Here is a 24,554-nt window from a genome sequence, read left to right as displayed (position 1 = left end):
CATTGCCTGGTATACAGCAGATGTTCAGTAGATGTAGATTGACTGATGGATTATTAAAGTACAATACTTTTAATAATGGATGGTGTCACATCCAAATTCTTTGAAATTATAATCGCCAAACTTGATTTCAAAGAAGTTATATGAGAAGCCATACTAGACATACACACAAAATTCTTTGCAAAGGTATGGGGTTTATGGATGTGAAATACTATACATAATGTCTGTCTTTGTGTGTGTGTGTGTGTGTGTGTAAATACACAAATATGTGTGTACGACTTTTCTGGTGTTCTTATACTTTCCTCCCCTCCATGTACTTTTCAATTTAGCGTCACTGGCACTCTTCTTGTTACTTGCAGGGAATACATTATCTTCTCACTCTGAGCACTTTTCCTGGTTTTCCCCATGCTTGGAACCTTCCTCCTTTTCATCTCTACCTCCTAGCTTCTCTGTTTTCTTTTAAGTCTGAGTTAAAGGCCCATCTTTAGCATGAGGTCCTTCTCAATCTTCCTTAATCTTAATACCTACCCTCTAACCTGATTTTTATGTTGTTTGCATAATGTCTCTCCAACAATAGCAAATATGTATTAAGTGATTATTTTGTCAACTGTGAGCCCCTTGAACATATGAAGTGTTTTTGCTTTCTTTGGTATTTCCAGTGCTTAGCACAATCCCTGGCATATAGTAGGTGATTAATAAAAGTGAAAATAAAAGTGAAAAAGTAATAATAAAAAAGTAGTTGATTGACTATATGTTGTTAGTTTTATTAAACTTTTCTTCCTTTTTTATTCTGTTATAAAGGATTTAGGGGTAGTTATAGAAATATCAGATATATATATATATATATGTATATATATATATATATTGGGAAAAAAGAGTATGAAAAGACAAAGAATAATAAAATTTGTTTTCTTAAGAAAGGAGGAGAGTAAAAAATATTCTTTTTAGGGGCTAAATTTCTTAACACATAACAGGTATATAGAAACATCACTAATCATATCTTTCACCTCTTACTCTATAACCATCATGACTAACATAATCTTTTGAAAGTATCTTACTATGGATTCCCATACCTTATCATCATCTATCTGGAAGTTTTCCCATGGTTCTCAATGATATCAACACACAGATCTCAACAATGAAATAAAAACTTGGGGGAAATGAACACCAGACCATGTACATCGGGAGAAACAAACTAAGAGAAAGGAGAAAGTCTCTAGGAAAAGATAACACTATAGCATCTTTAGGAAAATATAATAGCATAAGGGATTTGTAGCTGAATTACCAAAGTGAGAATGTTTCGATTTATTTCAACATTTATTGAGTGCTTACTATTTGTAGAGTACCACATGAGATAAACTATATAAGACATAAGTGCCGTCAAGGAGAAGTACAAATAAATTGTTATGGGAAGCTCAAGGGGAGAATGATTATTCTTGACTGGGATGATTTGGGAGCTGTGATATAAAGGATAGATTGAAAGGAGATTAATGGTAGAAAGAACTGTTAGAAGAGTATCCTAATTATTTGATTACATTAAATTAAAGGTTTTGTACAAACAAAGCCAATGCAGCCAAGATTAGAAAGCAGAAAGCTAGAAAAATTTTAGAGCCAATTTCTCCGATAAAGACCTCATTTCTCAAATATATAGAGAACTGAGTCAAATTTATAAAAATATGATTCATTCCCCAACTGGTAAGTGGTCAAAAAATATAAACAGTTTTCAGAATAAGAAATCAAAGTTACCTATAGTTATGTAAAAATGGTCTAAATCACTATTGAGTAGAGAAATATGAACTAAAACAATTCTGAGGTACCACCTCTTACTCATCAGATTGGCTAATATGATAAAGAAAATGACAAATATTGGAGGAGATGTGGGAAAATTGGGACATTAATGCATTGTTGATAGTTGTGTGCTGATGCAATCATTATGGAGAATAATTTGGAACTATGCTCAAAGGGCAATAAATTGTTAGTGTCATTACTAGTTCTGTATCTCAAAGAAATCAAAGGAAAAGAAAAAGAACCCATATGTACAAAAATATTTATGGCAGCTCTTTTTGAGATAGGAAAGAACGGGAAAACGAAGAGATGCCCATCAAAATAGCTGAACAAGTTGTGCTACATGAGTGTGATGAAATGCTATTGTGTGAGAAGAAATGATGAGCAGGTTGGTTTAAAAAAAACCTAGGAAGAGTTATGCAAACTAAAACAATGTAAAGTGAGCAGAACCCAGGAGAACATTGTACACAGTAAAAGCAATATTACATAATGATCAATTGTGAATGACTTAGCTATTCTGATCAATACAATAATCCAAAACAATTCCAAAGGACTTAAAATGAAAAATGTTATCTTCTCCAAAGAAAGAAATAATGAAGTCTGATAGCAGAATGAAGCCTAAGTTTTTCATTTTATGTCTTGTTTTTTCTTTTTTCTTTCTTTCTTTTTTTGCAACATCACTAATATGGAAATATTTTGCATGATTTCAAATGTATAACTGACATCACATTTCTTGCCTTCTCAATGGGTGGAGGACTAGGAGGGAAATTCAAAAATTAAAAAAAAATAAATGCTAAAGTAAATAATGAATTTAAAAAAATTTAAAAAGTTATTCCTACACTTGGGATGAAAAATGCCATCTATATCCAGAGAGAGAACTATGGAGATTGAATGCAGATCAAAGCATATTAATTTTCAACTTTTTAAAAACTTCCTTTTTGCTCTGATTTTTTTTTCTTTTACAACATGTATTAAAAAAGAAAGGTTATTCTCATAGTCCAGGCAGCTGTTAGAGAGAACCTGCATCAAGGTAGTCCAAATGAGAAGAGAGAAAAGGAAATGCTTCCTTTTTGCTTCATATTCCTAGCACAGTGCCTGGCACAGAGTAGGTGTTTAAATACACTTCTTGACTAATTGAATGTCATAAGGGTATGTCTCAAAAGGACTTTTTTTTTTATCAAATGGAAATGAGTAAGGAGGGCAAGTTCCAATATTTCTAACAAGGGAGAATGGGTAAATCATGGTACAAAGCCATAAAAGTGAAATCTAGAAAATGTGTCTCAGAAATCAAGGAATCCAATCATTAGAGAGATAGGAGACTACAGGTATTAGATGATGCATTTGTAATTGGATAAAATTTTGTTATAGTTTTTCTTTGAACAAAGGAGGCTTTTATGGTGGGACAGTTGGAGAATTAGGAAATGTCCATGATCTAAAAAGCAAAAATGTTTAATGATATATTAAAGAAAAATAACTGAAAAGAAATGACAAACTTTAGGAGCAGGAGACATTCAATAGTGTCAAATACTTCAAGGGATCAAGGACAAAAAAAATCCCAGTGTTTGGTGATTAGGAACTAATCATCATTTGAGTAGAATAGTTGGAGTGAGTGTCACCACACTGAGTTAAGGATACATCTAATGATGAAGTGTCAGCCATGATTACAGACAATTTAAAAAAAAGAGTTTGACTATAAAGAGGAGGAGAGGTAGAGGATAATAGAGGGAATAAAAATCAATGCAAGGCTAACTTTAAGCACTAGGGTAGAGATATAGGCATGTTTTATTAGCAGTCAGGAAGGAGGAGCCAAGGGAGGACAAGAAATAGAAGATTCATGTTTTTTCCTTGGTTTCCCTTCTATTCCCAAAATTCAAACTAGTTTATAAACATACTTCAGTATGGTGCAGGTAGCATAGTATGAAACAAAAAGTATTGTACCAGAAGTTAAGAAACCTGGCATTGTACAATAAAAGAGTGTAGGTTTTGGACTCAAAGTAAACATTTTCTTCCTAAGTGACCAAGGTCAATTCACTGGACTTCTTTGAGTCATGGCATCCTCATCTGTAAAATGAAGGGATTGAATGATTTTCCTTGCAGCTCAAAGTCAACGATCTTCTCAAAGTCCAGTTTTGCCATTAATTAGGTTTGTGATCTTTAGCAAGCACTGTGGGTTTCAGTTTCCTCCTCTGTAATGTGAGAGGATTGAACAAGATGATCTCTAATTTCTCTTTCAACAATAGCATTCTACAATTCAGTTTTGTTGAAGATGTCAAAAATATAAGTTGTCTAAAGTAGAGACTTTAAAAGGGATTAAAGGAATATGGAAGCACTTATGCAACAGAAGCAGAAAAGAGACAAGATGACTTAATATATTCTTTGGTACATATAATTAGTATGTCACCAACATGAGATCAACCTTCAAGGGTTCTCAATCTGGGCTCATTAACTTGTTAAAAAATATTTTTTTTCGATAATTGTATTCTAATATATCTAGGTTTCCTGTTTAATTCTATATATTTTATTTTTGCACTTAAAATCATTGTTCTAAAAAGGGGTCAAAAGGTTTCACTAGGTTGACATAGTGGTCCATGCCTCAAAAAAGTTAAAGAACTCCAGCTTCAGATTGAAATAAAAGATTTTGGAGTGTAGATTCTATTGCAGGTCAAATTTAACTTTTGGGGTAGTTTTATAAGGATCATATCCAAGCTCTTCAATTTAGTTCCAAGAAAAGTAAGTGACAACAAGGCCCCATAGTTCAGCCAGTTAATATAGGATGCTTTTTGTTCCTATACAACTTCTATGTAGTTGAACTTGAAATGGAGGGTAGGTATTCAGTAGTGAATTCAAGCTTCAATGAGATGACCCTATGTGACCTTAAGATATCCAAATTGAAATGGTGCTATTTCCAAATGAAAATGGAATTGTTGAAAGAGAAAGTGGTTTGTATACTTTATTGTATACTGTTTTATATACCTTATGAAAACTGCTTTATATATCTTAATGTACTACATAAATGTGAATTATTTTTATTCTTAACAAACTAGCCACCCAAAACTAAGCATTATGGTTTGAAACAAACATCTGTCAAATTCACCATTCAAGTACCCAAAACAAATGTAATTATGTTATTATGTTCAGGCTCTTAACATTTGTCTGTAGAGTGTTAGAGGATAAAGATAAATCATGGTCATTACATTAAGGGGAATATCTACTATGCAAGGACAAAGAATAAATTTGGCAAACATATGACAGTAAGATTTTTCATTTTTCCAATGGAAATACACTAATTACTAAGTTACTGGGTCCCTCAAATTCTCAGGGCAAACTCCTAACTCTTTATTTTGTTTTTAGCTAACCAATAAGTCAATAAGTATTTGTTGACTGTCCAGCCCTGTGCTAGTTTTTTGGGGGAATATAAAAAAAGTGATACATGATCCTTGTTCTCTGGTAGTGAATAATCACAGTAAGGATATAAGATTAGCATATACTATGTGCAATATGTTGTTCTAGATTATAGAGTGAAGAAATACAAAAATGAAAAGACATAGTTTCTACCCTCAAGAAGTTTACAAATATAGTAGAGGAGATAATATATATACAAGTAATATAGAATAATATGAGTATGCCATAATCAAGCCATGAGTAAACAAATTTTTAAAAAAAGGAAAATTATTTTCAACATAATGTGTACATAAACTAGCATCTGAGTTGGATCTTGAGGAATGTGCAAGATTTCAACAGAGAGAGTAAAGATGAGGGCACTTCAGGAATAGGGAATATCATGAAACAAGTAAATGCATTATGAAATATGAAGGGATTTTTTTTGTGCTTCCTCCAAACAACCCCTTCTACTTTATTATATTGGGTTCCCTTAAGCCCCAAAGTATACCTACTATTTTGTATTTCTTCAACATCATGAATATATATATTTCACAGCATTTTAATACATGCACACACATACAACCATGGCTTAATGACTTCATTCACAAATTATAATTGGATCTTCATGAAGCTATGGCAATAGAGGTTGGCTTCCAAGGACGCAGTTTAAGATGGGGAGTTGGAAGGGCTGACCCATATTAAGGAGAGTACAACTAACACTTAAGAGTTGATAACAGCAATACTCTCATTCATTTCTTCTTTGTTTCTCTCCCTTCTACCCACTGATCAGAAAGTACTAACATCATATTTAAAATCACAGAATTTTAGGGTTGACTTTAGTGATCATTCCACTTTTTATAGAAGAGAAAACTAATTTTTGTGACAGGAATACCTTGGAGAAGTAATATCAGGCTACAACAAAAGTTATGAGAAACTGCCATGCTTCTCTTGAGCTTGCAATAGGATTGATTTTAATGGTAATCAATCAATCAATCAATCAAAAAGCACTTAGATATAGGGACTTAAAAACTTTTCCTGCTTTCCAGGTTGACAACTTCACTGGTGAATTCAGGGTTCAATGAATGATTTTTGATTTTAGTATGATCATATTTCTCAGCCTGAATGCTGAATGCTACTTCTGCCCAATCTTTTTACCTCTGCCCAAGTTTCAGGTTTTCCCCTCCCCAAAGCCAATTTATTTTAATTCAAAAGCTATTTATTAAGGGCCTACTATGCACAAGGCACTGTATCAGCCAACACTTGAGCACCAATTAGTACTTAATGAGTTACCTTTCAATGAAGCTTGCTCCAGAGAAGAGAGGAAATGAACTATTCTTTCTGCGTCAGGAGCCTGGGTCACCTGCCGTGCCAGAACTGAACAAGAAAAGCAACTCCCTTAGGGTTCGTGGCCGCTCCTTCTATGTTCACTTTGCCATAAAATAGGATGTTATAGCTGGAAGGGACCTGAGAGCTTATCTAGTCCAGTGGATTCCAAATTTTTTTGGTCGTGCACCCCTATCAGCAAAAAAAAAAAAATGCACCCCCAATATATGTATATTTATTTATAAATTATATCCATGTTCTACTATACTAATAATTAGACACTTTATAACACTTATATAGAAATAGAAATTAAAAAGTATAAGATAAAGATGAAATAGTATTTGATCCCAGAGTCAACAAAGAGACATCAGAATTCACTGAGTAGGTAAATGATCACAGCTAGAAATGAGCATTAGGGGAATCGCTTCTGAAGTTGTGTGGAGGATGGATTGCAGACACGGGAGGTTGGAGGCAGAGAGATCAAATAAGTGCTCACTGCATATGGTATAGGTGTGAAGGGAAGGAGGAAGGTCCAATCTTGGGTGGTAGACATGTGACAGATGTGGAGGTCAAACTGATTTCACAATTGCTTGGAAAATGCAGAGCAAGGGAAAGTGAAGACTGAAGATGACACCCAGATCATGAAGCTAGGTGATTGGAAGGATGGTGGTATCCTTGAAACGAATGGGGAAATGTGAAAGAGGAATAGGGTTGGGAGAAAAGATAATGTATGATAAGGGAGATGCAAATGACCACAATTCAACTATACCTGCTCATCTTGTATGACTTACTGTCTCACCCAAAATGAAAACAGGGAAGCAGGGCTCTTATTCACCAGAAATTAACTCTGAACACAAAGTCTGCCTTATAGGGGCACCTGAAAAAACCAAAAGGTGATATGGAAAGCATGGTGTGGGAGCCAAATTTTCTCAATGGCACCTGTGGAATAGCTTCCATGGGTGCCTAGGAGAAATGAAAGGCTAATGCCTGGCTCAGAAGGGGGTAGAGGTAGGGAAGAGGTCAAGAGCTTATATGTGTTTATGTTGGAGACAAGCCTCATAACTATTAAAGTGAGAATGAGATGTAACCCATCTCCTCCCTCCCCCAATGGCTGAAAACATACCTTTTGGGGTCAATATATGGTTTCACAAGGGTCAGTCCATAGCCGTGACCACAGGTCTAGTATAAACTCTTCATTTCACAGATAAAGAGACTGAGACCCATATAACTCAGGTAATTTACACAAGACCATGCAAATGGTGAGTGCATACAGATTCCCAATCTAGTTTTCCTTAACTAACATGGAGTATGCTCTCTGCTTTCCCCTTCTGCTTTTCCACCATTATGGTTACTTTCTATAATTTAAGATCTCCTATAAATCCAAATTATTAAAGACTAAAGAAAATTTTCTAGGTCTTACTAAAATCTTGAATGGAATGTTTTCCTGAATTTAAATACATTAAGTATTACTTATATGTACTTAGATACTTTAATGCAACAGGGATTGATGATTTCATTAGTTTAGGTACTCCTTTCACTGATGCAGATCTTAACTCCTTTATATCTGAGTGGAAAGCAATAACAACAGGGTCTTAGTAAGTGCCTACTCTGTAGAAAACACAGAGCAGTGCTTGACTAATCTTTATGAAATGCTGTGGCCAAAATAATTTATCATTTGGTGATTGGTTCATGATGAGCAGAATGTAGACCTTGTAACAGGGGGGTGATCCTGGGTTCTTAAAAGGAAGAATACCAACTCTGGTAGGTTTTACTAAACTAAAAGGACTTTAAAGACTTCATTATAATATATATTTGCCATGATGAACTTAGCTGCTTTAGAGAAGCTTAAACCTAAGATGGCTGCAGAGGGATGGATTTTGAGCTATAGCAATTTTGAAAGATCCCCCATTAATCTGCAGTAGGGTTGCCCCTCACCTTGGCAGTGGAAGTATCTAAACTGATGAAATCACAGATCTTTAAAAGATTGAGGAGCTATCCAAATCCCTCCTCTGAACTACCCAACTCTTCACCATTTGACAGATGAAAAATTGAGGGCTAGAGAATTTAAGTGACTTCTCAAAGTCACAGTCATTTAAGGGAACAATGAAGCAATAGCTTCTCCACAGTAGGGACCACACTGGCTCCTTCTGTTGTATCCGCAAAGCACTTGGTAGTGTTCTGCACACAATGAGACAAAAACTCAAATAATATTTATGTTGTTAATAATAATGAAAGAGAAATAAAAGGGTTAGAAAATTCCCAAGGAAGTTATATTCTTTAATGAGGAAAATGCCAGAAAAGGGACACTGGTTTCAACACACACACAAATTTCTTGATAGTAACCATTCACTTTCATCAGATAGATTGCTCTTTGTTTCAAACTTCCTTTATGCAAACTTACTGAGATTCTCTGTTTTAGCTCCTTTCCTTTGGTGTTCCAGTTAAAACACAAATCTCCCTGGAATGAGTCCTGAAGGCACAAACCTCCCCCTCTCCTTGTGTTGATGACACAAAGTCAGGCTAATTCTGTTTCAATTTAGATCCTGGCCTCCCTAACAAGGCTCAGGTTTGAACTCATTTCTTATGACAGAACCAAGAGGTTTGACGGAAGACCTGCAGTTCCTAGAATAATCAAATCTTGTTCTGAGAGCAGAGGTAGGGGAGGAGGAATTTCCTCACCACCAGACACTCTGGAAGACAGGTAGTAGCTGCTTCTCCCAGAAAAACAAACAAACAAACAAACAAGGAAATTGGAGGTATGTTCAGAACCATGGATGCAAACATGCCCAACAGGGATGAAGACTCCACTTACCGCAGTGAGACTGGAAAACCTGGGGCTTGACTACCTGATTGCAGAAATTGCATACTACGAGATAGAAGTCGTCATGTGCTGGACAGTGGCCAAATAAGTGCATATCTGTGGGGAAAAGGAAAAAACAAAAAATTTTTTTTAAAAGATCATTTCTATTTTGGTGTAAAATTTGTTGGCAGCCCTTTGAGGACAAGTTTTCAAAAACAAGAAAAACCTAAGAATTTTTACTAAAGCAGTTTGTCATAACCCAGCTCTTCAATTCTCAAAGTGATTGTTTTACTTAAAGGAGGGCTCCTCATGTTGCCCTTGGAAGTGGAGAATTCTTGAGCAGCGTTGATGAAGGTCCCTGAATGGTGTACCATGTGGGGAGTTTCTAGTAAGAAGATTCCCTATTATTGTTCTGTAAGAAATGACCAACAGGATAATTTCAGAGAGGTTTGGAGAGACTTACATGAAGTGATGCTGAGTGAAATGAGCAGGACCAGAAGATCATTACATACTTCAACAACAATACTGTATGATGATCAATTCTGATGGACATGGCTTTCTTCAACAATGAGATGAACCAAATCAGTTTCAATTATTCAGTAATGAAGAGAAGTGAAAGAACTCTGGGAGTTGATTATGAACCTCTACATAGAATTCCCAATACGCCCATTTTTGTCCACCTACATTTTTTATTTCCTTCACAGGCTAATTGTACACTGTTTCAAAGGCTGGTTCTTTTTGTACAGCAAAATAACTGGACATGTATACATATATTGTATTTAACTTATACTTTAACATATTTAACATGTATTGGTCAACATGTCATCTGGGGGAAAGGGTGGGAGGAAGGAGGGTAAAAGTTGGAACAAAAAGTTTTGAAATTGCCAATGCTGAAAAATTACCTATGCATAAAATTTTTATAAAAATTAATTAAATAAATAAATTTTTAAAAAAAGCATAGGTGATAAATTACAAAAAAAAAAAGGTTCCCTTGACTAATATGCCTTATCTACTTGCTGTGAAACTTAATTCTTAGGGAACTGCCTGGAGCACTGAGAGGTTAAGCCACTTGCCTGGGATCAAACAGCCAGTTTCCCAATTTTTTGGAATTCCATGGCTAGCTATATACTTTTTCAGGTTGCCATTCATATCAGATTTATATCTCTGGAAATAAGACTTTCTCTGTTCAGGATTTGGGAAAGTTCCCCAAATAATAACAGCTCCCATTTATACAGTTTCATATTTTATAGTACTTTCCTCACCATATTATTGTGAGACAGTAATATGTTGAATATCCCTATTTTATAAATGAGTAACTGAAGCTCAGAAAGTTAAAATGATTGTTGTACAATAAATGCCAGAATTGGACCCTCAAAATCAAGTGTTTTAAACTCAGGTCCAGGGCTCTATGCTCTATATCAAATTGAGTTACATGGGGACTTCACTATTCTCAGATCTCAGAATACTATACTGTCAGGAGCTCACTATTTAACAGGGTAGCTTAGCATCTGCATTCTTTAAAAATTGATCCTAAAGACCTGAAGTTAAGTGATTTTTCCAAATAAATTCTCCACATTTCATGGTAGATGCACTGCACTGGGTTATAGAATCAGAAATTTCAAGGTGAAAGGTTCGTTGGAGGTAATCTAATCCAACCTCTTCAATTTATAGGTGAGAAAACTAGTCCAGGGAGAATAATTTTTCAAACATTGTACATGTAATAAATAATCTAGAACCTGGATTTGAACCTAGGTCCTGTTACTCCAACATTCTCCTGTATCATGTTGCCTCCTTTTAAAGGAGGCAACCAATTCACTGTCAACACTTTCAAAGTGAATTTACATCTAGAAAAAGAACTAAGGAAAATGAATATAAATCAACACATGCTATGTTCACTTTTTTCTGTGTGTGTTTTTTTTCTCTTCTATGGTTTTTCTCTTTTGCTCCGATTTTTCTTTCCCAACATGACTCATAAAACATTGTATATTAAAAATAAATACATTTACTAGGGAAAAAAAGCACTTTTAAGGTGGGGTGGGGTGGGGGAGAGCTAGGAAATAAATTATTACCCTTCCTCATTGTCATCTGTATATCTTTACACATGGTATGTATATTACACAGGTCAATTTTATGAGTGGCTTGTAATTAAAAAAAAAAAGGCACAAAGGCTGAGTTGCTTATGATGCATGAAAGGCTCTTTCAAAACCTTCACAAATGCTTTAGCACAGACCTCCCCTCTCTCCCCAATTCTGCTTAAAGAGAAATAAACCCACTTTGTTGACAACATACCAAAGTGCTGAGATATCTCCTTTCACTGTGGTAGGAACAAGCTATCCTAGAAGAAGCTCCAACTTTTTTTGAAGGAGAATCCCTAATGGTGATACCCAGGAAGTAGCCCTCTCAAGCTGTGCTAATAAAAGATTAGCCACTTGGGTCAGTCACTTGCTCAGCTGGTTGGTGGTCCCTAGCAGAGAAGTTCTCTTGGCAAGTTTTATTTAATTGCGTCTGAATTCTGCCTGTTTCTTTTTCAACCAATGAAAGAGTAGTAGGTTGGAAGTAAGGAGGTCTGGAAAGACTAGCATAGGTGCCTCTGAAAGGGAAAGACCAGCAAAGAAATAAGCTCAGTAAAAAGTGAGTGGGGATTTCCAGTGCCAAGGGAACAAGGAGAGGAAGGAGGGAAGAAGGAATAGAATTTGGAACTCAAAGCTTTTAAAAAAATGTTTTTTAAAAGTTTAACATGTAATGGGGGGGAGGGAAATAAAATACTATTTTAAAAAACAACAACCAAAGAACTAAGTACTACATCATTTCTTATGATGGAGGTCCAGGTTAGGCCAGTGTCTGTAAGGACAGGCAGCAGTGCTCTAAGTTTAGAAGTCTCACAGGCAAAGATATTAAGAATGAATAACAAGTGCCCCGATAGAGAAATGGTCAAAGGTTATGAACAAACAGTCCTCAAAAATAGAATCATAAAAAATAGAATCATAAAATTTTAAAAAAAAATGCTCCAAAACATTATAAGAGAAATGCAAATAAAACCAGCTCTGAGGTTTCGCCTCACACTCAGAAAATTGGCAAAGGTGATAAAAGATGGGAATAGTCAACAGTGGAGGGAATGGAGAAAGATAGGAATGTTTTGTTGGTGAGTATGCATTAGTACAACCATTTTTGGAAAGCAATTTGGACTGAGGAAAATAGGAAGAAATTTAAAACAAATGATGTGAAAACAAAATATACCATTACAATTTATTTTATTAAAAATATTTCATGATAAATTTCTGGCAAAATAATAAAGGCAATAGCATGTTTTATCTCTAGAAGTGGTGGGAAGTATTAAGGAAGCTGTCCCCCCAAAAAAGAGCTAACAATTAGGAACAGCTGACAGTGACACCAGTACATCTCAGTCTTGTGATGCAGATGCATCACAAAAGAAGTGACAGTACTTTCTGTGGGACTACAACCCAGCTATCCCTAAAATTAAGATAAAGGAAATAAATTTTGTCTCTTGGGTCTCTTAGTTTGCTGAGACTTTTCTTGATGTTCACTCAACAGAGAGTTACCAAGTGCTTACTATGTGCAGAACACAAGCAGAGATGCATGGGAATAAAATGAAGTGATTTGTGTACTAGGAAGTATATTATATGCTGCCTTATCTCCTTTTGGAGATAAGGCATGTAACCCAAATAACTTTTAACACAAGGTAGATTATTTAGCAAAACACACAATGCTATAAATTCAGTCAGATGAGAAAGCTATTACTTTAGGGTAGGTAGGGGAGATTTTCCTTGGTTTCTCTTATGGGTGATAATAGTTTCCAGGGATTGACAAAGAAATTATTTTACCAGTAAGCAATTGTATTTCTGGAAAGGTTAGCCTTGTCACCCATTACCGCAAGTATCAAACTGTAGTGTCACAATTTAGTAAAGAAAGATAATTCAACCTAAGTTTGAGCATGGGATAAGGAAGGGTAGAAATAGTCTCAGCTAGACAGTGGGGGTGGGTGGGTGGGGGGAGATACTCTTAGAATAATACAGGAAAAAGAATGTTAAATGTGGAAACAAAGGACTAAGTTTGAATCCTGACTGCCATTTTCTACCGATTGATTTTAGGTAGATTATTGAACCTCACTGGGCTTCGGTTTCCTCATTTGCAAAATGAGGCAGTTGGACTAGAAAACATCTAAAGTCCTTTCAAATTTTAAATCTATTATGGGTGAACTTTATAATCTTTTGTCCACAGTACCTCTTTTAGAAGGGGGAGGGGAGTGCTTGTTTCCTTTTCTAGGGGTGTGATGTTTCTAAAAAAATACCATATTCAGGGCTACTATTTTAAAAAACAACAATCAAAGAACTAAGTGCTACATCATTTCTGATGATGGAGGTCCAGGTTAGGCCAGTGTCTGTAAGGACAGGCATCAGTGCTCTAAGTTTAGAAGTCTCACAGGCAAAGATATTAAGAATGAATAACAAGTGCCCCAAAAGAGAAATGGTCAAAGATACTATTTGAGTCAGCTCAAAGATACTATTATTAAATTTTCAGTGTGAATACATATCTTGGAAATAAAATTGATTTATTACTTTGTTGATTTTCTAGACTTAAGAAAAAAGATGAAGAAAATGTCAACCATTCAGAAAAAAAAATTAAAAGAGTGTATACGTTTTTGTCTGTGTGAAGAGCTGGTTGTTAAACATTTACCAGTATATCACTGCTTAGATTCATATAAATCTTCATACTTTTAAAAGTGTTTTCATATCTATCAACTCATTTAATTTTCATGACTGTGTAAAAGGAGTAGACAGGACAAATATTACCATTCTTATTTTGTAGATGATGCAACTGAAACCCAGAAAAGTTAATTGACTGCCTATGGTCACGCCATAGTCAAGTATAAATTTCTTGAAGGCTTATAACCTTAGAATATCAAGACAATTTGAAGAATAGTGTGAAAACACCATTGGACTCTGAGCTTAAAATAGATAATTAGGTAAAATGGAAAAAAGATCTGAAAGCTTTCTCCAATGTCTTGCTTTTCTTTTGCCTTTTCGGCAAAGCCTCTGATTTTCTTATCAGTTGCTGAAGTGCCTATTTCTAATGGACCAATGTTTTGAATTCTGTTTATCCACACTAGTTAAGTGTAAAACCACCTATAAGGAGATGAGATCTTCAAGGGAATGGTGACAGGGGGTGAAAACCCTGAATTTTCTTTCTTTCAAGTTAGGAGTTGTACTCTACACAATCTTACAATAAGAGATAATAATCTCTCAGTTTCAAGCATATTGTTCAAAACAGTTGAAAGAGTCAAAACCAAACCTGTTGTTTCATCCTTTCTTGCTCCTGTCAATAGAACATCTGTTGAGTAGAGATGAAGATAACAGTACCATCAAAGAGATTAGTACCAAGACTGATAGTCTAATCATTTTTGCAACATATCTCTGAGGCAAAGGGAGCCAAGTTGTATTAGACACATTCTGCAGATGGTGGGGGAGACGGTGAGTGATTAAGCCCTAGGTCTTAGTAATGAATCAGAGGTAGAGATGAATCAGGATTATATAGTAAGTATCAAAGAGTTTGTCCATTGGGGTCCAGAATCTGCCTAATCTGGGAAGGTTGATGGACAGTCTACTCAGAGAGGCCAGTCAAGACCTTTTTCTTCCTAATTCAGTTTTTATCCAAAGGATTGCAAAGAAACAATAGGACAGAGAGAGATGGGTCTCAAGGAAAGGAAGTTCAAATTAGAGGTCCAGCAAAGCAGATTTTTTCAAACCTATCCATACTTGCCAAGAGACACAGCCATTAAGATTTCCAGAAGAATATTTCTCCAGGAGTATTGCTAATTGGGGGGGGGGGTGAAAGGTAAAAAGATTAATATTAACAGACAGAAAAGGGATACATAATAGACTGGGGCAAGGAGAAGTGGCAGGAGGTGAATGACAGCTTTATGATTCTTTTTTTGTAAGCCTAAAAACAGCTGCAAATAACCAAAAATTAAAATTATCTAGGCAGACTTCTAACCTTCCGACTTGAAATAACTTGAAATAATTAGAAATATTGAGAAAGTTGCCAATTCTTTCAACCTCTACTAAGCATTATTCATCTACCAATGATCTGTTATTCTCATATCAGCGGGATAAAATCTCATTCTTCCTATATGACCTTGTTAAGGTCATTCCTCCTTGTCCTCATTTTCTCAACCAAAAAATAGAAAAAAAAAAAAAAACAACTCATCATTTATTACATTAGAATGTTTTGAAGAATAGCAACTAGGAAGCATCTGAGCAATCTAGGAAAGCATATCTGTCTGTTTGGATTCATTTTCTTTAGCAGTATAGCCAAAAGATAAGTAATAGGTAGCTAGCTTACAATTAGAAAGACCAAGGTTCAAGACTTGCTACATATTGGCTCTAAAGTGTCCTGGGCAACATCCTAAGACAAAAAAATTACAAAGTGGCACTGATTTGAATTGGTAAAGAGTATTTCCTCAGCAAGAATTCCTTACGCTAAAGAAATCATTGGCTCAGAGGGCAACAAAATATGTACATATATTCATGTAAAATGTTATCAGTATTAGCTGTCCAAGATCTTATATACAAATATAAAATAAATATCTGACCATTTTGTCTACTAAGAAGATACTACTGCCTAGAGGAAAGAAATAAATTGCTTAAAGACTCTATTTTTGACTAAAATCTTACCCATTCTAAATTATTCAGACTAAGCTTCAACCTATATTATTAAATCTTTGGTATTTATAGCCTTTATCCTATATAAGTAGTGCTCAATTTCCTTGTTGTGGCCAATCACAGTCATGGTTTTAGCTGACAGCCCTAGTAGGAGTCAGGCAGCACATAAATGAATTTACATCAGATTGTCTGCTGACTTATAAGGCTCAGTCTAGTTCTACAGCTTCTCTCTCCAAAGGCTCAGTTGCATCACCTCTCCTCCCAACAAACTGGCAGAAGAGGATAGGTGGAGGAGAGATGAAGGTGCAGTAAAGGGCAGGGGAAATCATGGCAGAGAGATAGAAGAAAAGAGGGGAAATGTCTTAGAAAAAACAAGAGGGGCAAGGGATTATATAAACAATGAGGGCAGTTTTCTTGTGCAGTAATTTCCTCTGACGGCAAATCTCAAAGAAAGCTCTGTTTTGATCAATGACAGTATCATTTGAGTAAATTATATTCTCCCAAGAGTACTACTTTGAAAGATTGAACTCATTTAGATGTATGTTAGAATATTTGCTTTTTTGGGGAAAAAATATCTCATCACATATCACATTCAGTTCTTAAAAATAGACAATTAAAGGAAAAAACCAAGCTCTAGTGCCAGATGCAATCCATTAATATAAAGAAATATGCTGGATTTATGGCTAAAACAGAAAGACTCTTTATTTTTGTAGATTTAGAATCAAACAGTACTATGTATACCTTTCAGTTGGCTTTTAGATACTATGAAGCAACAAGTGCTGATGGATCAAAGGAAGAAAAATTCAGCTCAAATAAGGGTTGGTTCATGCATTTTAATGGCAACTACATCAAGGTGTAAAATGAAGCAAACTGCTAAGAAAGCAGTTCAGGGAAGTTGAAAGACTGCAGCAGGAGGTAGCAAAATGAATGACTCATAATTTTATCTTAAATGCTATAGGGATAGTCATAGTGATAAACAGGAGCAAAACAGACATCCTAGCATTAGTGTCTCAAAAAGTCATAAATGATCTCCTTGAAGATACTTCTGAAGGCTTCCCAAAGAAATCCTCTCCAGAAATCTATGACTCTGATGAAAGAGTTACTTCGCTTTCTGACTGGTAAAAAATTGAGACTATAATTATGAAGTAGACTCTGCTGGCACAGAACCCAGTCCACAGGGATCATAAGGACCAGAGATCTAGAGTCCGAAGAGAACTCAGAGGCCAACTATGCTTTGTTAAATATAACTTTAGATGACTTGTTGCTGTGTGCCTTATTTATATAAATTATAGAAAGCTTTATACTATATACTTAGGTCATTTATAGTGGATAAATCAGTATTTGAGATTATTTCTATTTTTAAAAATTGAGCATCAGGAACACAATTCTATATCATACCATCATATTATATATAGTATCTTTCCCAGGAAGAAAACCTATATGGTATGAAGACCATCTGTATCATAAGTATATTACAACAGAAAGACAAGACAATCTCTTTAGTTTCATAGGACCGAGGGACAAGGTAACTATAGCTATAGAGAGTAGAACATATGACATTAAATTTCTTTAGAAAATTCTAGGCATCATATGTATTTGGTCACTGATTTCATCTGTGCTTTGTGAGCCTTTCACAGCAGTATCTCAACAGATTCTGATTTCTTTTAAAACAAAGTTGACAATCTTTCTTCAACATTGGAGATAATCCTTCAGAATTTCTATGGCTAACAGAATTCATGAACCACGTTGTAGCCAACTTGGTGATGGACTCTCTGAACTTGGCTAGGTTGCTCCTGGGGTGAAAGACAAGCTAGTAGCTGTTCTGTTCCTGAAGATGTTCTAGCTTGGTACGATCAGCTAGATTGGTGCTAGGCAAGCAGAGTTTTCCAGAACCTAGTCAAAAACAATCCAGGCCCTCTAAACTATCATAATAGATCTTTAGTGGAAGCTTATTTCTACAATCTCAGGTATTTAAAGCTAATCACTCACAAATTACTTTGGAAACCAGACATAAAACAGATCCAATGATCAGAATAGAACATACAGAACTCTACTGTGAAAGAATTATAAGGCTTGGCTTAGTTAAATCAAAAAAAGTTTTTATTAATTTCCTACTATATTCTTGGCACTATGCTAAGTGCTGGACTAAGTTAGTGAGAAAAATGCCCTGAATGTCCTATCTAGTACTGAACAAGCTATTTGAGAAGGCTTTATTTATAATTAATATGTTCTTTTTTCTCTTTTTAAAGTTTTTTTTTTCATTAATAAAAATTATTAACTCTTCCTCATTGGAAAAAAAAAGAAAAAAGAAAAAGAAAACCATTGTGACACTATGCGTAACCCACCAAAGACAAACAAACAAATCCCACAATCAACAACTTCAAAAAAAGGTTTCATTTTCTACCCTGAGTCTGTCACCTCTATATCAGGAAGTCTTTCTTGATTAAATTATTCTTTTCAATTAATGTATAACCTGCCATCTCTTCCTTCCATTTCCCCCCATCCCCTGAAAAAGAAACAATAACAAAATCCTTCTAAAATATGTATGGTTAAGCAAAACAAATTCCCTTATTGGTCAATCTATACCCTGAGTCCATCACCTCTGTTACAGGTAGCTTCGTTACAGGGTAGCTTCATCATGTATGTTCTGGAATCATAGTAGGTCACAGCATTTCTTAGGACTTTCAAAGATTTGTCCTTGTATAGTGTGTGTGTGTGTGTGTGTGTGTGTGTGTGTGTGTGTGTGTGTTTAAATCACCTAAATTGTTGTTCTGGTTCTACTCACTTCCCACACTAATCTTAAGATGCTTGTCTCAAAATTTTTATTAAAAAGTTAAGTAGATAGGGTTTCCCATTGGAATATGTTTAGTGATGTTTTTCCAACTTCATTATTAGAGTCAAGTGCCCAGACTTCAGTTTAATACAAAAATGCAATTGCTCTGAATTAACAAAATTACGAAAGAAGTTATTTTGTTTGTAAGCAAACTAAGATTAAAAAATAGAGAGAAGAAGCAATATACAAAAGGGAGAGAGGGAAGGAGAATGAAAAAGGAAGAAAAGAGGAAGAAAAGAAAAAGAAATCCCATTAAATCCATCAAGCAAGGAGAGAACCATTTTGGTTTTGAAAATGATTAACCCAGAAGTTCCAAAGGAGAAGGGGTTCCTGCTTCTCTAGGAGCTCCTCACTCAGTTACTTAACACCTTCCTTTCTATACAAAGTAAAAGTCAATAGTCTTTCTATGGGCAAAAAGTGACCATTTTTGCGTTTCCAGATTTCAGAAAACTGAAACCTTGCAATAAGAGTCCAAAGCACTAAAGGCTGGAACAGAAATTAAAACGAAGGGTCTCTAAAAAGATAAGCAGCTCTAGGGAGCTTTTCAAGCAAAAATATGTCCACCCAGGTGATAGAAGCTTAAGCTTTTTTTCTTTTTAAAATCCAAGTGCCAAGAAGGCTGACTGCCCCTGCTTGAGGTAAGCTGAGTGGGAAGAAGCTCCTTCCTATAACTGAACAAACTGTGTTGAGGAGCTTTGCCTGTTAGTGAAAATGACATTTGGCTTTTGTCAAGCTTCAAGACATAGGGGGCAAGCTATCTGCCCTCAAACAATTCTGGCTATAAACTATCCTTTCCTATTGCCCTCATCCCTCAGGAAAACAAAACAAAGAAGCCCAATACCAACCGCAAAAGAAACCCTAAATATCCCTTTCCCAGGAAAATGAGCATATACAGAAACTTAATCCAGAAGCATGTGTGTGTGCATATATGCATGCTTATATGTGATATGTCAGTATAGAAGAGCTGCCTCTGAGTCACTGGGCTGATGCTGCTCTCACATCTCACTCAGCCCACTCTCACAAGGCTGCTTATCTTGTCTCCAATCAGATTCTGCTAAGTTTTACTTCATTGCAGAGCAAGTGAGGGATAACTGAAGCAAGAAAGATAGAAGTAGTATTGCTAGGGATCTAGATTAGAAACAAAAGCAGCTGGAGCCTAAGTAGTCAGAACAATAATTGCACTAGAAAGTACAAATAGTTTTAAATTCTATTTCTATTCTCTTCCAATACTTCATGGAAATTACTTATCTTTCCTGTTCCTCAAATTTCCCATCTGTAAAATGCAAAGAGTGCTACATAAATGTAAAGCTAAGTTCCAAATTTCTAGCCTTAATTAGGAGGGATATATTGGTGGTATATCCCCTAGAGGGAGGTATACCAACAAGTGTTGCTTTTGAAACCCAAGGTTTGGGGCTCAAATCTCACTTTTAATGCTTATTATCTATTTGATCTTGGGCAAGATATTTCAACCTCTTTGGGGCTCAGTTCCTTTATCTGTTTTAAAAAAAAGGGGTGGTGGTGGTGGTGGTGGTAGTATATGTGTGTGGGGGTAGAATGAGTTGATCACTAGGGTCTTTTCTAGTTTTAGAGTTACATTTTTATGATTTCCCTGGAAAAGTGCTATAGAAATTTACCTAGGAAAAATACTGTTAAGGAGGCATTTTCCACATAGAACATCTTGGAATGAGGAAGTAACTAACTCCTGACCATCTCAAGGCATCCTGCTCTAACACACAAAATGTGGAGGGGACTTCAGCTGCCTGTATGGAGGTTTTGAGGCTCCTCCCTTTGGTTGCATTTCCTGTTTCCTCATCCTACAGCTGCTACTTGCTTCAGAATGGCAGATCCTGATGTACCTGGAAGACAAAGATTTCTTAATTTCACTTCCCGGTTCTGTCCCGTCCGACACAACAAACTCACCAGGATGACAAGAAATTACATCAGTAGTATTAAAAGCTTGTCCTGGTGGTAGAAATTCACTCTGATGTTGGCAAGTAGATAATTTTTCAAATGTCCTTCCTTTTACCTATGTCCTATGTAACTCACTGACCATGAAAATGCAAAAACGAAAACCATTTGAAAAGGCCACAACGAATCTATTAAACAAAACAAAACAAAAAACAGCTTCCCTCCCAATTTTGTGAGAGAAACAGGTACCCATATTGTTGGTATCACTATAAGTGATTTAATCCTTCTGCAAAGCAATCTGGCAAGAATTAGCAAGAATTAGAAAACTATTTATACTCTCAGATCTTATACTTTTTCTCTTGGGAAATTCCCAAGAAAATCACTCAAAAGAAAAACAAAATCCTGATTCATAAAAAGGTGGTCATAAAATACCATTATTTTTTTTAAATTTGGAAAATAACACAGATTTCTTCAAATAAGAAAATGATTAGGCAAATTTACAAACACAATTTAACACTATGAAGCTATTGTAAAAGATAAGCATTTGGATTATAGCAATATATTAAAATGGAAATGTGTTTATGAAATAATATTTTTAAAATAATTTTTAAAAAAAGCAAAGCATGAAATGATAAGTATATATAAAGATCACAACTTTTACAAACATATAATTCCACTAACAAAGATCATAGCAAAATTTGGAATTAAAAAAAGTAGTTTAATATTCACTTAATTTTTTGAGGTGATCATTTAAGTTTAATAAAAATAACAATAATAATAGATTAAAAACAAACACCTCCCTCTCCCTGTCATGGAGCTCAGCTAATTTGAACCTAGAACATATCTTACATACTCTTCAAATTAATCACTTAAACCTTCCAGCCTAAATGGGCCTGACTGATGTATCTGTTTTACCAGTTTGTGGCTAGTGCTGGCTCTCTCTCAAACAGGTCTAGCTTCAGGGCTCTATTTAGGTTCCCCTCCCTCCTAATCATCTCTGTTCCTACTAGGCAGCCTCTAGTCTCTGTGGCTGGTAGCTTCTGACACTAACATTAATTCCTCACAGAAGAGGAGCTTGAAACCATTTTGGCAGGTTGCACAATGCTGGCCTTGACTTTGCTTTGCTCTGATATGATAAGGTAGCCCAGTGCCTCTGAATCTGTTCTTACAGCAAGGATTGCCCTGGCTTAGGAAGTAATGGTATGCAAAAAGGAACTCTATTTATTTGTTCCTGCTTATCACTTTTTTCCTTCGCTGAGGATCCTCATCCGTCAATCCAAGTCCTGATGTGGGCCAAGTAAAAGTTCTGTGTGGACCTGCAAACTAAACTCATCCAAGTCATAGTGACCTAATTCAGAGAAAAGTAGAGCAACTTCTTAGTATAGAGGAATTTCTATTAAAATTTTCCTGCTTTCCAAGTCTAACCACAGATAAGAAGAGATGATAACAGGATCACTGGAATAAGCAAATCTTTTTTGATTAAGTCAGGAAACAGTCATAGGGCAATTACAAAGCTGACCCAAGTGACAGCTGATGGAAAGACCATTCTCACTCAGGAGCTTCTATTCTGAAGCAGAATAGTATATATAATAGAAAGAACAGTGGATGTAATGTCCAAAGACCTGGGTTCAAATTCCAGTTTTTACTAATTCCTTTGTGATACTGGAAAATGTGAGACTTCATCTTTCGGATCTTAGTTTTCCTCATCTTTAAAATTGGGGGTGGGTAAATAGGATCATTTGACTTCTAAAGTCCCCTGCAGCTCTATGACCTATGCTGCTCTCCTTGTCACATATATTTTTTAATCCAATTTCACCCTACTTATATTTTGATTAAACTTCAAGAACTCAATTTAAATGTTTATGGCTAAATTTCCTTTATTTTCCATGCCAAATTAGCATAATTTTATTTTCACAAAACCACAAAGTCTCTGTAATTTTCTTATGTTCTTTCTCCTAAACTGCTGTGAGTTTCTACTGTTTCTTTGAAAGTGTCTTTTCCCTGTCCCTGTTCCATCCTGATCAGAATTATTTAGGAGTTTGTTTCTACTAACCCAAAGTTAAGTAGCTGGAAGGGATGATTTCTATACTTGTGAAGTGACTGGTAATGGGTTATACTTCCTGATCCTTGGTCACAATCAGAAGTAACCTCGATCTTCACCTATGTTAAACGGGAAGCACACTTTCAGGCAGGGTGGAGGAAAATCCTTCAGAGGAAGAAGCATCTTTAGAGGGAATATGATTAAAAGTACATAAAAGCTGCCTCTAAAAAGGTTTCTCTTCAGAGGTGAACTAAGAAATATAATTTGTGTAGATGGGCATGAATAAGCTGTTAGGAAACTAGAATCTTCTCAGGACTTCTACTCCAATTTGTCACACAATCACCTCTCCAGGGTTGCATGGAGCTGCCTGAGGGCAGGGAGGGAGAATCTGTGATCTCTTATAGTTCCTCCCACTACAGTGTGTTCATGATGACTAGTTCCACAAAGCTGGAGGAGGAGAAAGAAACAGTAATAATGATAATAATGATGATGATGATAGCTAACATTCAAAGATGTACCTGAGATTTGCAAATTAATTCTTTACCCCTCAAAACTGCTTTGCAAGTTGACTAAGCAACTACCTCACAAGGTTGTTTTAAGGATCAAATGGGATTATATCAGCAAAGCACCTTCCAAAACTCAAACCACCAAAGTTAGCTATGATTATTATGCTTTATTTAGGTAATACTGTTATCCCCTTTTTGCTGATGAGAAAACTGAAACTCAGAGAAGCTAAGAAATTTAGCATCATAAGTAAGTACCTGAGATAGTATTTGAATCTAGGTCTTCCTGTCTCCCAGAGTTGGTGCAGTGGATAGAGCATCAGGAAGATGAATTCAAATCTGAGCTCAGACATTTACCAGCAGTATGAACCTGGTCAAATCACTTATCACTCTTTGCTTCAGTTTTCTCACATGCAAAATGAGCTGGAGAAGGAAACGAAAACCATTCATAATAACTTCCTATCTCCAAGTCCAGAAACTTATACACTACTCTGTGCTGCCTTTCATGCAGACCTAATATCCACAAAGGAATACAGCAAGATCAGACTTAGAACTGGATGGGATGTCACAGGCCATCTCATCCAACCCTCTCATTGTCTGGATGAGGAAAGAGATGCAGGAGGTTAAATAATCTGCCTAAGATCAAACAATCAAGTGATATGAATTTGCAAGAAGTAAAATTTGAATTCAGGTCCTCTGACTATTTGTACCACAGACCCTTTTGGCTGTTTGGTGAAGCTTATGCATCCTTTCTTGGAATAATGTTTTTAAATATATAAAATTTGTAGGATTGCAAAGAAAACAAATTATATGGAAATAAAGCTATAAAAATAATTTTTTTTTTAAAAATTCTTGGACACCAGGTAAGGAATCCCTATTCTAGAACCACTGTTCTGTCCACTGGGCCCTGATGCCATCCAAAACCTAGGAAATGCTTAATTATATATCATCAGATATATTACTGGTTTAGCTTTAAGTAGAAAGTTAATAAGCATTTGAATGTGTACAAAGTCCTATATTAAGAACCAGGATCCTCTATCTATAGTTGCAGAGGTTCTCATAGACCATTTGTCCATCCTTCATTTTATATGAGGAAGACAAGGCTCAAGGAAACTGACTTCACCAAGTTCATGGAGGTAATTATATGTATCAGGACTGGGGTTTGAAAGCAGGTTCTCAGGATACCATGGTACATCCTCCATTAGGCACAATCCTTTAAATTATTTTAGACAGCCTGAAGCTTAATTTTTGAAACCCTGTCTTAATGCCAGTTTAGCTCAGCTGGCTAGATAACTGTTAATAA

At 35.6% G+C, this 24,554-nt stretch overlaps 1 protein-coding gene across 7 annotated transcripts in view; it reads right to left on the bottom strand.

The window, feature by feature from the left end:
* ATXN7L1 (ataxin 7 like 1) overlaps positions 1–24,554 on the bottom strand; it is a 241,256-nt gene that overhangs the window by 144,287 nt on the left and 72,415 nt on the right. For 6 of the 7 annotated variants that reach the window (XM_074268377.1, XM_074268378.1, XM_074268379.1 and 3 more), the window contains one exon: positions 9,299–9,403. In XM_074268377.1, coding sequence (XP_074124478.1) covers positions 9,299–9,403 — 105 coding nt within the window. Of the gene's footprint in view, positions 1–6,453; positions 6,611–9,298; positions 9,404–24,554 lie in introns of those variants that run through there. The other variant, XM_074268386.1, reaches the window with a different exon arrangement.

The sequence above is a fragment of the Sminthopsis crassicaudata genome, chromosome 5, assembly GCF_048593235.1.
Source record: "Sminthopsis crassicaudata isolate SCR6 chromosome 5, ASM4859323v1, whole genome shotgun sequence".
NCBI classification, from domain to species: domain Eukaryota; kingdom Metazoa; phylum Chordata; class Mammalia; order Dasyuromorphia; family Dasyuridae; genus Sminthopsis; species Sminthopsis crassicaudata.
The sequence above is the reverse complement of the archived record's forward strand: the minus strand, read 5'-3'. Positions and strand labels throughout refer to the sequence as shown.